The 13456-nt window shown below is 39.6% G+C and overlaps 1 protein-coding gene across 8 annotated transcripts in view; it reads left to right on the top strand.

Annotated features, from left to right (window-relative positions):
• Positions 1-13456, top strand: part of GBF1 (golgi brefeldin A resistant guanine nucleotide exchange factor 1) — a 137828-nt gene that overhangs the window by 29962 nt on the left and 94410 nt on the right. The window contains exon 1 of one of the 8 annotated variants that reach the window (XM_030807907.1): positions 8029-8085. The exons of the other annotated variants lie outside the window; for them this stretch is intronic. Within the exon in view, the coding sequence (XP_030663767.1) occupies positions 8061-8085 (25 nt within the window). The 5' untranslated portion in view covers positions 8029-8060. Of the gene's footprint in view, positions 1-8028; positions 8086-13456 lie in introns of those variants that run through there. 8 annotated transcript variants of the gene reach the window in all.

Below are 13456 nucleotides of genomic sequence, written 5' to 3'. Positions count from 1 at the left end.
TAGTAGCAGCCTACTACCTTTAGCCCAAGGGTCTCATGTGAGGAAAGTAGTACCAAAACCCTTGTAACTTTGAACAGGATTTAGCTTCATAATCAGTAGAACATTTCATCATATATTTGTCTTTTGAATCCCAGAGAAAGCACCTAGAAGTAGGCTTTGGGAGCGTTGGGACCTCAGAGAGACCATCCCCTTGTGTAGGAATAGTATTCCTAGGATTTTCAAGGGTAGAAAGAGGTGGTGAGGCAGTGAAGCAGTTAAACAGTGGTTAAGAACTTTCTAAAAGAGAAAGTTGGAGTGAATGTTGGAGTACAAATGTAGTCCACAAAAAGACCTGTGACCTATCATTTGCTCGAGTGGCTTATCGTGTTCTGAATTTAAAGTGCAGTTCTTTCTCCTTTGCCTCTTTTTTTCTGGGATGAATCTATATCCAAGTTACATTATTTAATACCTACTATAGCTAAATAGTTTTTGTGACCAGAATCTGTTGACTCTGATAGGATCCTGGTTCCCTTTGGCCTGGGAAAAGAAGTTCTTGGTTCAGTCCACCTGGACAGAAGCATTGTAGGGAAAATAGTCAAAGGAAAATGGACTTCGGTTCTCAGACTCCAAGTAGGTCTCATTAATCCTCCCAAGTGAGCCAAGACTGCATCTTAATCAGTTTCATTTCAGGGGTTTTAAATAATGTTTCTGGGCTGGGCGTGATGGCTCACGCCTGTAATCCCAGCACTTTGGGAGGCCGAGGCAGGTGGATCACCTGTCAGGAGTTCTAGACCAGCCTGGCCAACATGGTGAAACCTTGTCTCTATTAAAAATACGAAAATTAGCCGGGCATGGGTGTGAGCGCCTGTAATCCCAGCTACTGGGGAGGCTGAGGCAGGAGAATCGCTTGAACCCGGGAGGCGGAGATTGCTGTGAGCTGAGATCGCACCACTGCACTCCAGCCTGGGCAACAGAGGGAGACTCTGTCTCCAAAAACAGGCCTGGCACGGTGGCTCATGCCTGTAATCCCAGCACTTTGGGAGGCTGAGGTGGGCAGATCACGAGGTCAGGAGATTGAGACCATCCTGGCTAACACGGTGAAACCCCGTCTCTACTAAAAAAAAAAATTTTAGTTGGGCATGGTGGTGGGCGCCTATAGTCACAGCTACTCAGGCGGCTGAGGCAGGAGAATCGCTTGAACCTGGGAGATGGTGGTTGCAGTGAGCTGAGATCGCACCACTGCACTCCAGCCTGGGCGACAGAGCTAGACTCTGCCTCAAAAAAAAAAAAAAAAAGAATGTTTCTGTTGCCAAGGTTCTATAAAGAAGAAAATGAGTAGTGCTTGCCTTTAGTAGAACTGCTTTTTATTTAGAGAATGGGAGATGGTGCCAGGGTCCTAAGTAATCCTGGGTAGGCTGTAGGCTCAACAGTCAACAAAATGGGTTGTGTGTATGTAGTAAAGGAAGGTAGAGAATGGGACATATTTGGGTTGGTAATAGTCTAACAAAAGCTCCAAAGGGAAGGAAAAAGTTGGCTACCAGAGTTTGTTTTACTGCTGTTTAGAATGTGAATTCATCCCTATTTCCCTTTTACCTAATTGGTATCAGGACATTTAATCAAATGAACAGATGGTGAATTTTCTTGAATTTTTATTTTGAAATAATTTCAAATTTAAAGGTGCAAGAATAATAAGTCTCCCATATGTCCTTTTGCTACTTACACACATACACACACACAAACACACACACACGTATGTATGTATGTATAGACATAAAATTATTTTTTGGCTGGGCACAGTGGTTCACATATATAATTCCAGCACTTTGGAAGGCCAAGATGAGAGGATCACTTGAGCTCAGGAATTTGAGATTATCCTGGGCAACATAGGTAGACTCCATCTCTACAAAAAATTAAAAAGCCAGGTGTAGTGGTGTGTGCCTGCTGTTCCAGCTACTTGGGAGGCTGAGGTAAGAGGATCACTTAAATCTGGGAGGTGAAGGCTGAAGTGAGCTGTGATCATGCCACTGCATTCCACCATGGGTAACAGAGTTAGACCCTGTCTCAAAAAAAGAAAAGTACATAAATAAATAATTTTTTCTAAATCATTTGAGAGTAGGTTATATACATTGTGACTTTTTTTTTTTTTTTTTTTTTTTCCCAGACAGTCTCGCTCTGTCACCCAGGCTGGAGTGCAATAGTGTGATCTTGGCTCACCTTCCGGGTTCAACCGATTCTCCCTGCCTCAGCCTCCTGAGTAGCTAGGATTACAGGCGCCCGTCACCACGCCCAGCTAATTTTTGTCTTTTCAGTAGAGACAGGGTTTCGCCATGATGGCCAGGCTGGTCTCGAACTCATGACCACAGGTGATCCGCCCACCTCGGCCTCCCAAAGTTCTGGGATTACAGGCATGAGCCACCGCGCCCAGCCTATCATGATCTTTTATCCCTTAATACTTCAGTGCATATTTCCTAAGGACAAGAATATTCTCTTACTAATTTAAGTATAGTTATCAAATTCAAGAAATTTAGCATTGATACAATAATTTACTATTCATATTCCAATTTTGTCAATAAACTTTTATTGTTTTTTTTTTTTTTTTCCGCTTCAGCCAAGGATCACAAATTACATTTAGTTGTCACGTTTCTTTAGTCTCCTTTAATCTGGGACAGTTCTTTAGCTTCTCTTTATGCTTCATGACATTAGCATTAAAAACATTTTTTTTAAATTTTTTCAGCCAGTGGTTTATGCCTGTAATTCTAGCATTTTGGGAAGCCAAGGCAGGAGGGTCGCTTGAGGCCAGGAGTTTGAGACCAGCTTTGGCAACATAGTGAGAACTCATTGCTTCAAAAAATAAAAAAAATTAGCTGGGCATGGTGGCGTGTGCCTGTAGTCCCAGCTACTCAGGAGGCTGAGGTGGGAGGATTGCTCGAGCCCAGGAGTTCGAGGCTGCGGTGAGCTATGATCATGCCACTGCACTCCAGCCTGGGTGATTAAGAAAACAAACAAAAAAACATTAAACAAAAACACTTTTTTTTTTTTAGAGTTATGGAGTTATCTGTAACTCCATAACTGTTCACAGAGTCTGGTGGTGGGATTGTAGCTTACTGCAGCCTAGAACTCCTAGCCTCAACTGGTCCTCCTGCCTTGGTCTTCCAAAGTGATGGAATTACAGGCATGAGCCACCACAGCCAGCTGACGTTGACATTTTTTATAACTACAGACCAGTTCGTGTCTGTGTTCTTTCTTTTTAAAAAATTGATCCATAATTATACTTATTGGTTACATGTGATATTTTGATACATGAGTACAATGTGTAATGATCACATCAGAGTATTTAGGATATCCATCACCTCAAACATTTGTCATTTCTTTGTGTTGGGAACATTTCAAATCTTCTCTTATAGCTATTTGGAAATATACAAAAAATTATTGTTAACTATAGTCACCCTAATTTATTTATTTCTTTCAAGAATATTTCTCATTTTGGGTTTGTCTGATATTTTCTCATGATTAGATTCAGGTGGTGTGTGTCTATCATGAATCTGTAATATATGCCACTACTGATACAGTGTCCTTCTCAGGGTATCACAACTGCAGGTGCTGTTCATTGGTGATACTAATTTTGATCATCTGGTCAAATGTTAATCTGATTTATTTACTGTATAGATGTTATTTCCCCTTGCAACTAATAAGCAATCTGTTGGGAAACACTTGAAGATCATACTCCTCTTTAAACTTTCCCTCTAATACCTAACATACATTGATAATTCTTGCCTGAACCAATTTCTGGTTGTAGTTATGGTGAAATTTGAGTGGTTGCTTAAAATACTTGTTCTTAGGTGGACACAAACTGTCTTTCTAGCTTGCTTCTGTTTGTTTCTCTTCCTATAAGAAACACAATTGCATACCCTAAAGATCTATATTTTTTTACCTCTAAATCTAGTAACTAAAAAGAGTTGAAAATTGGAAAAAGGTTTGGCTCAATGAGGCTTGACTTGGAACTTGGTAATTTCCTAGAATGGCCACATCACCCAGTGGAATTTGTTCTCCACTCAACCAACAGCCTAAGTGCTTTTTCTCTAAGCCAGACTGACAACAGCCGTGTGAAGTGGATTCTTTTTTTAAAATTTACTCCCTCTTTTAATAAGTGGGATATGCTATGAATTCATCATTATATTTCAGCTTTTGTTCTCAAATCTATTTTAATAGCTTGATTCATCTTATTAAGAACTTCCACTTAAGCTTTAGCAAAATCCATAAAGTTTGGAAATGCCCATTGTCCAGGAGCTTTAAGAGAGAAAAGGTTAGGAGAAACGTTTTCCTATTCTCCTTTTCTATCATTTTTTTCTTTCCTTCCCTCTTATTTTTCTGCATTTTTTCCTTGTGCCTTTCCTTTCATTCCTTTGAAGCATGATTAGGATGCATGACTGAGCCTCCAAAAGCAGAGAGAAAAAGTATTGCTTCTTGAGACTCAGGTTTTTTATTGTTATTACTATGGAGAATAGGCTAATGATATGATAATTATGACCATTACTAATGAATGCCTTATCAGCTATCAAGTATGTTTCTTCGAGGGAACCTTGCCCTCAAAAAAAGTGGCTTACGCCTGTAATGACCAGCACTTTGGGAGGGCGAGGCAAGAGGATTGCTTGAGCTCAGGAGTTTGAAACCAGCCTGAGTAACTAGTGAGACCTCATCTCTACTAAATTTTTTTTTTTTTTTTTAATTAGCCAGGCATGGTGGCACACACCAGTAGTCCTGGCTACTTGAGAGGCTGAGGCAGGAGGATCTCTTGAACCCCAGAAATCAAGGCTGCAGTGAGTAATAATGGCACCACTGCACTCTAGCCTGGGTGACAGAGGAGTTGCTGTCTTAAAAAAAAAAAAAAAGAGAGAGAGAGAGAGAGAGAAATAAGTAGAGACAAAAGAAAACAACTAGAGAGTCAGAAAGAGGAAAGGGGCAGAAGTAAAGAACTTGGGAATGGGGATGGGGAGGCAAGGGTAAGAGAGAAGGACCGAGAATACAGAACTACTAAAATAGGAAAATGGGAGTCAGCTCTAACATTTACCTTTGCCCAGTCCAGTGTGTGGGTTTTCCCCTTTCAGTAGAATATACTATGAGATAGGATGAGATGGGGTGAATGAAATTGTCCCATCTTGACTCCTTGGATCTGTCTATCTGGAACTGAAGGTTTTACCGTGTAATGTGACTTGATAGCCTGATCCTAGTGGGTTGGGTAGGAAGAGGCTATTAAGTGATGTTTTTTGGCTTGCTAGCATTAACAGAGTTATTTTTAACCTCCCATTTCAATCTCTTCATTGTTCAGGTTCCTCTGCTGGCTACCATGAGAGCAGTCAAAATTAGCAACTATATAAAATGAAGTACCTCTTGTCTCCCCAGTCACTTCCAAAATAAACAGGGAGTAATACTGTCCATATTTTGTCTCACTTTACTCTGAAGGCTAGCAATAGAGGAAGCATGGATTAGTGCGTAGTGATTTCTAGGCTCTGCCCTCTGGACAGATTCCCCTCTGAGTGCTCCAGTTGAGTGACAGGACCATGTGGCAGGAGTGCAGCTGGAAGTATATCATCGGCAGATTTGGGTTGGGTAAATATAGCAGGAGCAGGATGTCAGTGTGGGAGATGGATTGTTCTGGGAAAGGAAGTGTTGTCTTTCGTCTGAGAAACAATTTCCTGCACTTCTGGGACTTTTGCTTTCTTCTTTTTCTTTTTTTTCCCAGGGCAGAGCAGGAGTTGGCAGGGGATGGGTACACTTGCTGAATTCTATCTCTGGATGTCTGCATGTTTCTACATTTGAAGTTGGGAGTAGTAGAGATCAGATCTGTTTCAGCCAGTTAGGAAATGGACCTAATAAATTATCATACTCATGCCTTATGTTTCGCTTTTTGAAGTTTTAAATTAAAGCACCTATCTGCTTAGAGCCTCTTTTTAAAAAGTTACTGTTCTTTTAGTGAAATAGACAGGTTGAGAGGCAAAAATAATTACATGAAGAAAATCAACTCTATTGCAAGTCAGACATGAGGCACCAGCTGGCAGGAAACAGCTGGGATATTTCTGGGGGCTAGACTCTTCCACACCAGGACTTAACTCTTCAAGTGATCTCTGTTATCTGAGCTACTTAAGATAGCTACCTACCTTACCAACAATCTGCATAAAATACTAAATCTACTAAATTATGTGATATTTTACAATTGACTAGAACTTCATAATTTATGAGGTGGTTTTTCATTATAGCCTTTCAATTTTAGAATCTATACAGCACATAAATTATAATCTATAAATTATATTTGTATAAATTATATATAAATTATATTTATATAAATTATTATAACAGACTCTAATATATATAATCTATAATAGATTATTTCTATAAACATATTTATAGAAAAGTTGTAAAGAAGTTCTCATCTATCCAATGCCCAGTTTCCCCTATTATTAACATCTTATATTAATATGACACATTTGTCACAATTAATGAATAAATATTGATTCATCATTAATTAAAGTCCATACTTTATTCAGATTTCATTAGGTTTTTACTTAATGGCCTTTTTCTGTTCAAAGATTCCATCTAGGATACCACATTACATTTAGTCATCGCATCTTGTTAGGTTCCATTTGGCTGTAACAGTTTGCCTGTATTCTTTTCAAGTTTCACAAAAACTCACAAGATAGACTGTGCCTTTATTAATATTCCCCTTTTACAGATAAAACTCAGGTTCCAGAAAAATTAAGTAACATTTTCAAAGTTACACAGTAAAAGCTTCTTTTAAAGTGTGATTATGATTTGGAAAAAGGCGATGAGGTTATTTATTTGCTTTTCACGTGAATAAGGGCAGACTTACAGCTAACCTTCAGGTGGGCCATTTACTGAAGAGGAACAAGAGATAGAGGTGAGTCTAGCTTGTTCCTGGACTCTTCTGTTTTGCTGGAGACAAATTAACATTATTATTTTAATCACAATTATTTGGGGAAAACCCCTTTCTCTTTGATTCTGCTATGTCTACCAAAAGAACTGATGGCAGAAAATCCTGATTTAGCCTTGTTCCCTGGCAACAAACTTCAGGCTGCTTACTGGTCCCTGTTGTTGGATACCAGGTTCAGTAGGAAAGTCTGCTGAGAGTATAGCATGAACACTAACCCAACTAGCCTATTTCCAGTACGTGTGGTGGTAACTATCTGGGAATAGGAACATGAGTTTTTAAATTCCAGTGTCTAATTGGGTAGGCTGAAGTTCTGGCTTGGAGTTAGGAGATTCACAGAACTGCAGTGCTAAGAGATAGTAGAAAAATTTAAAAATTCAGTAAGACATGGCATTTACTGACTCTGAATGCTCTGTCCAGAGGGATGAGTAAAGGGGAGAGGTGAGAGGAGGTAAAGTAGCGTGTTACTAATGATCCTAGATACTATTAAAAGATTATCACAAGGAGGTGGAAACTATTGAGGTACAAACCATCAGATCTTAAGGTAAGGAGTCACTCATCTTGCCCAGAAAAGTAGTAGTGAAGATAGTACCTGGATCCTAAAAGGTAACTTTTAAAGTACTTCAACCTAAGCTGACAGAGGGTAGGCAGTTTATTGATACCCTTAACAACCACTTGTTAGTAGAGCCATTTTAATTAATGGGAAAGTGGATCATTCTCCGTTTATGCTTTTATTATATGTAGCTATGAGCATAGAAGCTGGTTTGGACCCTCTGGTGACTATTGCCCTCTTTGGTAAACTCTTGAGGCCAGGACCTGGCTTTATCTCCGGAAGGAAGCTGTAGAAATAGCAATGAGCAAAACAATGAGAAAGAGCTTTAGAAAATTTGCGAATATTGTGTATCTTCATGGCATGATGGAGTGGGATTAGGACAGGGGAGAAAGTATAAACCACCAATTATAGGAGTCTTTAAGGGCTTGGGTGACTGAGGCCTTCTGCTAGGAGGCTGGGAGGTTGTTGATTACAGCAAAGATGTAACAGGTATTGAATACTAGAGGATAGACCTCATACTCTGAAAATGCTTTTGCCTCAACAGTTTGAAAGAGAAATATGAAAGACAAAGTGACAATATGAAGAATGACTATTCAAAGTGCTTCTACCAGTAAGTCTTGTCTGTTGGCAAGTTTTAACCTGTAGGTAGGGGAAAAACGTGGGAGGATGTCTTATTCAGAATGCAAAACAGGAGACAGTGAAGTACCTGTGTTTCCAAAGAACTCCGAATTGAGCTGTGGTGGAAGAGGAGGAAATTTCTTACTGTGGTCTTGTATAATGTGAAATCTTTGTGAAGTCTCAATAGATGTTAAGTCTCCAAGGAGGGGAGACTTTGTAGCAGCTAAAGAAGCTTAGGTTCAGTGAGCCTCCAGTGGGAATACAGACAGAGATGTCCACTGACATTTCTGCAACCAGTTTTGGTGAGTGGAAAGCAACTAGGTAAGTTTCACTTTTTGCAAGAATCCCAAGTGACCCTTTGTACTATGGACTGAGGTATCTGCTTGTCTCTACAAAAACTATAGAGGAGGCACGACAGGCTTTAACTGGAAGTTGTTCATGGTTTCTTAGAAGGGAAGCTCATATCCTGTTAAAGCACTTTAGAAAAATAAAGTCAAATTAGAGATAAGAGGATCTTTACTTGCATTTTCAAGAGCTTTTTTAAAAAATTGAAGTGAAATGCATATAACATAAAATTAACCATTTTAAAGTGAAACAATATAGTGGCATTTAGTACATTCACAATGTACTCTATCTAACTCCAAAACATTTTCATCACCCCAAAAGGAAATCCTGTACCCATTAAGCAGTTGCTCCACACTTTCCCTTCCCCTCCAGCCCCTGGTAGCCATCCATCTGCATTCTGTCTCTGTAAATTTACCTATTCTGGATATTTCATATAAGTGGAATCATATAATATGTGACCTTTTATGTCTGGCTTCTTTCTCTTAGCATAATTTTTTTGAGGGTCATCCATGCTGTGACATGAATCAGCACTTCAATTCTTTTTAGGATTGAATAATATTCCATTGTGTGTGTATACCACAATTTGTTCATCTATTCATTCATTGATGGACATTTGGACCATTTCTTCCTTTTGGCAATTATGAATAGTGCTGCTAGGGACATGTGTGTACATGTATTTGAGTATCTGTTTTCAATTCCTTTGGATATATACCTAGGACTGGAATTGCTGGGTTATATGGTAATTCTATGTTTAACTTTTTGAGTAACTGCCAAACAGTTTTCTATAGCAGCTGAACCATATTACATTCCCACCAAGAATGCATGAGGGTTCCAGTTTTTCCACATCCTTACCAACACTTGTTATTTGTGTTTGTTTTATATAGCTTCAAAAACTTTTGAGACTGGGTAGGACTTTGGTGATAAAGCTCCTTTCAGTTCTTATGGATCTTCTGACATGCTTCTCTCCTGAAGTAACTGGATGGCTCTTCTGGGCCAAAGAAGGTATTGAGGTTTTAGCTTTTACTTTTATACTAAAGGATTACTTTCTTCCAAAATTTGCAATAAACAGCGAACACAGATTTTTACAGATTTTACAGGTTGCCTAGACAGGGTCGAATTCTGACTTGCCAAAAGAAGAGTGTCAGTTACACTTTGGATCTTGGAAGTAGATGGTGGTATTTCTGGTTTCATTTGCCATCAGAATCCTGGACCAGGCAATAGGCTAGATCTTGCTGACTATACAGGTAGCTCAGTTTGCTTACAGATTACCAGCTTATCTTCCTGCTTACAGAATAACCTTCTGGGGAGGGAGTTAACTCTAGTTCCTGATAAATGACTGGCTCTTTTTAAGGTGCTATATAAACTGAATTTGGATATTACTGCGCCACTACTTACAATGATATTATATACAGATATTAAAACTCTAATGTTCCCATCTCCTTACTGTGTGGCAGGGTGGTTTCTTCTTTTGATGTCTTCTACATCAAACTGTTGAGTTCCTAAGTGTTCTCTTCTTACCCCTCTCTTTTTTAGTCTCTCAGTTTCTACTTCTTGCATCTATATATTTTGTGATTTGTCTAATAGTAGTCACTGTGATTAATGTTTTAGTTTGTTTTTCTCTTGTGAAAATTATTTTCTTCTTTTGAAAGGTGAAAATGAGTTCCTTCTTGTGAAAGGAGAAAACCGGTACAGAAATCTAGGACGCTGGAACTTCTAGCTCTCTCAGTTTTTTCTAGAATTGTAGCTTTCCTTCTTTATTTTTCTTTTACTGTTTTCTCCAGTTTATATGTTGAGTGGTAGGTTTTTCTAACTTTTAGAAAAAAATTGTTTTGCTATTTAATGTGTTTGCTGTATTTCCTTGAAATATTATAAATCAGAATACATTTTAGTGTTTATTGCTGCCATTGGTTGCTTTAAAAAAAAAGGTTGAACCTGTTTTCAAAGTAAACAGAAAATTGTAGCCTCTGCTTACCTTCCTCCTTTCCCCACCACAACACACAGTGGTGTTGGGTTTGCAAATTCATCCTAACCATTTGATCAAAGTCAGGCTTTGAACAAGGCTTTATAGTGAGGTGTGGTGAATGACAGGTATGTCTGGATTTGGCCTTGAGAGATTTGGGGATGTAAAAGCATGAGGGGTTTTTTTTTTTTTTTTCTGTCTTTCTTTCTCTTCTAATGTACTGTGGTCTATAATAGGTTGAGTTGTAACATTCATTAAACCACTCCTCTCATTCCCTGTTTTCAAAGCTTATCAGGATGACTTTGATTTAGTTATTTGGAACCAAAAAGGCAGTTTGTGGAGCCTGGTCTGGAGCTGTGTAGCAGTAATATATCAGAGATCAGACTTAGGTCCCAGTGGGATTATTCCTCGGGATTTATTTGCCTAGAAGTACACACAGGAGCCAAATGGTATGTATGGAAAGCTTTGCTGGAATGCAAATTGGACACATTTTGTTGGGACCTGTAGGGGATTTTCACTGCTTCATAATTTTTCAAAGGTTTGTTATACATCAGACAGTCACTGCCTCTTCTTTAAATCTTTAAATCCCCCCTCTTTTTCCTGTTGTAAAGGTCAGATTTTTTTTGACAACTGTGTGCAGAAACAAGATTTGCTAAATCCCTTCATTTTTATTCATACAAATATCGGAATTCAGTGAGCATCAGTTATTCCAGCATTTAGAGGTAAGGAAAACTCAGGGAGAATCTTGTGAATCTCAGCTTTGTGCTAGGCATATATCTCTGGGGATAAATTTGCTGCCTCAACTTTAACCCCTTGACTGCTCTGATGTGAGACGACACCCTTACAGTGGCTGCCTGGTATGTGAAACCTACTCTTAACTAACCCCCATTTATGGCTGTAGGATATGTAATATAATTACTGGGAGGGGACTGTGTTGGACTCTTCTGATGGGGCCTTTTTGGCTGTGACAAGCCTTAGATTAGTGTTGGAAGAGAAGGACAATTCATTCCCTCCAGTGGAGCCCCTTCTTTAGGCATATTTAGCTTTTAATGGTATCATAGGCAATAACCACTTTTAATTTGCAGATGATTCTTTCTCAACCAGTAGATGAAATAATGATATCAAATGGTACATTTCCCCATCAAACTTGCTTAGTTTGATGTTATGTTATTATGTTATCTATTGCTGCATAACAAATTACCCCAACAAATTACCTCTCCTACCCATCTATTGCTGGGTAGCAAATTACCCCCCAAAATGTGGCAGCTTAAAATAAAATAAAATAAAAATTTTCACACAGTTTCTTTTCTTTTTTTTGAGATGAGGTCTCACTGTGTTTCCCAGGCTAGTCTCAAACTCCTGGGCTCAAGTGATCCTCCCACCTTGGCCTCCCAAAGTGCTGGGATTACAGGCATGAGCCACTGCACCTGGCCTATTTCACACAGTTTCTAAGGGTCGGGAATCTGGGAGCCGCTTAGCTAGTGGTTCTGGCTTAGGGTCTCTCAAGATGTCAGCCAGGGCAGCAGTCATTTGAAGGGGTGGGCTGGAAGATCCATTTCCAAGTTCATTCATGTGGTTGTTGGCCAGAGGCCTCAGTTCCTCACAATGTGGGCCTCTCAATAGGACTGCTCACAGCATGAAAACTAGATTCTCCATAGGTGAATGATCTGAGAGAGAGCAGAAGCCACACTTTGTTTTCTGACCCAACCTCAGAAGTAAACCTCAGGAGTAACCATCACTCCTGCTATATTATATTAGTCACATAGACCAACCTAGATACATAAAGATGTAATCATTGGGGACATCACTGGGAGTCATCTTGGAGGCTGGCCTTGCAGGAAGTTAAATGGAAATTTTTAGATGTTCACTGGGACTTAAAGATTGATTTTTTTTAATTTGAAAAATTTTGTTCTCCCCAGTCAGCCCTGTCTCCCCGTCTTCTCCCAAACCTTTATGTCTCTGAAATTGTCCAATATGTGTATGGCAAATATGTATGTGAATACTGCTTTAACATGTTAATCTCTTCCTCTTCCTTTGCTATCTCAGCCATAAGCGCTAGTAAAAACTTTCCGTTTTTCTAAAGCAAGCCAGTAAGCATGATCGATCTACCTCCTCTACCCCTGTTTTGCTGGGACATCCATGACAGCTGGTCAAAGGAGCCTTCTGCTCATGAGAGCACTTCAGCTGGATTCAGATAATCCTTTGTGGTTCCTCCACCTATTTACCACTGATCCTCTAAAATTTGGTGCAGATTAACTAGACTGACTAGAGTTACAGTGTTACCATGTTTTTTTCAGACTGAGATATGTAATGATACAATGATATGAGCTCTTTTGGGATTCTATCCAGGATCTCCAAAATGGAGATAAAGACCTAATGATCGGAAGTGATTTAAAAACGAAATTACTTGTCACTAGATAGATTCATCTGGTCCTTTGTATACTAGTCAGATAAAAGCCTTAGGAGTTGGCCGCATGTGGTGGCTCACGCCTGTAATTGCAGCATTTTGGGACGCTGAGGTGGGCGGATTACTTGTGGCTAGGAGTTCGAGACCAGCCTGGCTAACACAGTGAAACCCCATCTCAACTGAAAATACAAAAAAATTATCTGGGTGTGGTGGCACACGTTTGTAATCCCAGCTACTTGGAAGGCTGAGGCATGAGAATCACTTCAACCCAGGAAGCAGAGGTTACAGTGAGCCAAGATCATGCCACTGCACTCCTCCAGTCTGGGTGACAGAGCTAGACCCTGTCTCAGAAAAAAAAAAAAAAAAAAAGCCTTAGGAGTTATTTACTATTTTTCACCTTTCTAGGACAAGCAAGTCGATAGCCACAGTGATGAGGAATGCACAAGCAGACCCTAAAGCTAACCAGGGACACTGTCCTGCCTTTGTGTTTGGTAATCATTCCAGCTATGCAGTTTCATTGATGTCTTTCCCTCCTTGGTACATACCTTACTCTATACCTGATAATAGAAATCCTTGTGAGAATATACGTATTCAGCTCTTGGTGACAGGAGGTGGGTGGAAGTGTGGGGCAGAGAACAGGGGTGAGGTTGT

This window comes from Nomascus leucogenys, chromosome 3 (assembly GCF_006542625.1).
Source record: "Nomascus leucogenys isolate Asia chromosome 3, Asia_NLE_v1, whole genome shotgun sequence".
NCBI lineage: Eukaryota > Metazoa > Chordata > Mammalia > Primates > Hylobatidae > Nomascus > Nomascus leucogenys.
Note: the sequence above shows the minus strand (reverse complement) of the source record. Positions and strands in the feature narration are given on the sequence as shown.